General features: G+C 43.9%; 1 protein-coding gene across 1 annotated transcript in view; it reads left to right on the top strand.

Moving 5' to 3' along the window:
• snrkb (SNF related kinase b) overlaps window positions 1-2,021 on the top strand; it is a 122,584-nt gene extending 120,563 nt beyond the window's left edge. The window contains exon 6 of the mRNA XM_060838196.1: window positions 274-2,021. Within this exon, the coding sequence (XP_060694179.1) occupies window positions 274-1,342 (1,069 nt within the window). The 3' untranslated portion in view covers window positions 1,343-2,021. The remainder of the gene's footprint in view (window positions 1-273) is intronic.
• The last annotated feature ends 457 nt before the right edge of the window (window positions 2,022-2,478 follow it).

The raw sequence follows: 2,478 nt of genomic DNA, 5'->3' as shown, positions 1-2,478 counted from the left end.
GGCATTTATCTGATTTTTAGGGTTTGTTCAAGGGTAGGATGGTGTACTGTGCGCCCAGTAAGGCTGGAAAAAAGCCCCAGTGCAATTCTCACTGATTGTATCTAAAATGCAAAAGTTTTCATTTTCTAACTCAAACATCCTCAGAGTTTTATTGAATTGTGAATTGCAATTCAAACAGAGAGAATTCAGGTCATGCACATGTTAGTGGATATATGACTTGGTTTATTGCGGGTCTTTGTAAAGCACCTCAAACGTGTGCACTTTCTGTTTCAGACCATCGCTGTCGGCGCCAGCAAACAGCTTTGTGGATGCTACTGACAGAGGCCCCTTGCCCGAAATGCACAATGGTTTTTCAATAAAGCACTCTACTCCAACCAAAGTCCCCAGCAAACAACTGGAAGCCGAGCAGAAGGAAACTGAGAAGGAGAAGATGGGAAACACTAAAGACTTTGTGAAGGTTGTGACTAATGCCCAGGATGTTTCTGTGACCCCATCACCGATGAGAATTCTACTTCGCTCGTCCCTGGAAACCTCTGTCATGCCAAAGAACGTGCCTGTCCTCCAACAGATTTATGAGGAAGATGAAGAGGAGGAGGAGGAGGAAGCCAATGCAGCGATGGAGATCAAAGCCACCCCTTTGTCGAACGTCATGCCAGCTCCATGCTCTGGTACTAATCACCAAACCTTGTTGGGCTGCCCCAGCAAAGACACCGAGGTGGATGGTAACAAACTGCTCCATGAGATGTGGAACTGCCAGCGGGAGAGCGGGGTGATGAGCTCCTCTGTCGAAGTGCCAGGGTCAGTGGGGCCACTCTGCTGCAGCAGGTGGGCTGGGAAAAGTGAGCCGCTTTCCAGTTACTTTGGGAATCGGCCGATCAACCTCATGAACGAGAGCAACAACAATAGCACCAGCAAAGGAGCCGTCAGAGCTCCGGTAGACATTAGCGACATCAGTGTTCAGAAGGCCCACCCTTGCCCGCACTCCCAGCAATGCCCAGCCAGCTTAGACTCCAGAGTCACGGAGCCCGTGGTGTCTGGCACTGACTTAACGAAGGAAAAACTGCAGGCGCTACCGAAATGCGAGGGCCCAAGTGTGGAAAGTCCAAAGCATCTGATTGACCAGATGGCTGAGAACAGTGGGTTGACAAATGACAGTGCCAGCGTTGACAGCAGTGCAGACACTGTGAATAAATTTGATCCTACTCGGTCAAAAAACATAAACATTAGGGATCGGATTCTGCAAATCCCACTCTGTGAGAAAGCCCTTTCCTTTAAGATCAAACCGAACTCTAAGGAAAACCTCCTCTCCTTTGGACAATTCAATTGTTGTCATGTAATTTAGTATTTTTTTAAAGAAGAAAAATTATATAGTTTGTGTGTGTCTCCACACACACGTTGTAAATATGTATCATCTTTTACAGACCAGGGGTACGACATTAGAAAGGAAGGATATTTAAGGTTGGTTTCTGACTGCACTCCGAGTGGGGGAGCTCTGTCTGTCATGAATGTATATTGGAAGCCACTGACTTCCTGACTGACTGTCTGTCTGTTTAAGTGGGTGGGGCTCTCACTGTTAATGATGCATAGACTCAGTTCCCCACCTGAAGTGCAAAATTGGGAAAAATAGCCCTTTAATTCTCATAACTGAATAACGGGTATACAGCGAAATACAATTTGGTGCTGCTTTCTGGGTTGGAAGAAGGTTCAAAAGTGATTCTCCATTCTTTATAACATCTAACTTGTGAAATCCTTCATTGCTGTACCATAAATGGGTAGTCATGTGGTGATTGTACCCTTTTAGGCACAGACCCAGTATCCCATCTTCAAAGTTCCAGATTAATTCACTGATATCTTGAGAACTCATTAGTTGATGAAGACGCTGTGTTCGGGGAATTTCCTTGTGTACATTCTATGACAGCATACTGTAGACATCTGCCCTGGTTAACTGAAGTGTGTACATAATAGTGTACTTCCTTCATTGTCACCTTTATATTAAAAGAAATCTAGTGTTCGCAGATTAATTTTCACAGGTCTGTTTTATTACTTGTACAAGAAATGTGACTCTTACTTTAAATGTATAGTGTATGTTCCTCTTCCTTCTATTGTAAATGCTAAGCCTTCATTGTACATATCGCACTTTTAGCTCTGGAAGCTGCCTTGCACTAACATGTGAATATGAAATAGCAAGTTTCCCTAAATAGCACATATTTTTAAATACTGTAAATTACTACATTGTCATTTGTTTGTCCTCCTCTTAAGCCTAAGATAAACACATGAAAGGTTGTTGGAAAATTATGCCTCTTTATTAGGTGCATACCATCCCAAAAAAAGGCCTGTGTATCATTAGTGTTTCCTAACTGCACATCGAGACACTAAAGGTATGACAAAGTACACACGTGAACTGAGTAAAATGTGCAATTGGAGCACCACTCCCCATCTCCCAGTGAGCTCTGCCAGCTATTGGATGCAGTCTCTAGT

Source organism: Hemiscyllium ocellatum, chromosome 17, assembly GCF_020745735.1.
Source record: "Hemiscyllium ocellatum isolate sHemOce1 chromosome 17, sHemOce1.pat.X.cur, whole genome shotgun sequence".
NCBI classification, from domain to species: Eukaryota; Metazoa; Chordata; class Chondrichthyes; order Orectolobiformes; family Hemiscylliidae; genus Hemiscyllium; species Hemiscyllium ocellatum.
This window is presented reverse-complemented; position numbering and strand designations above follow the sequence as displayed.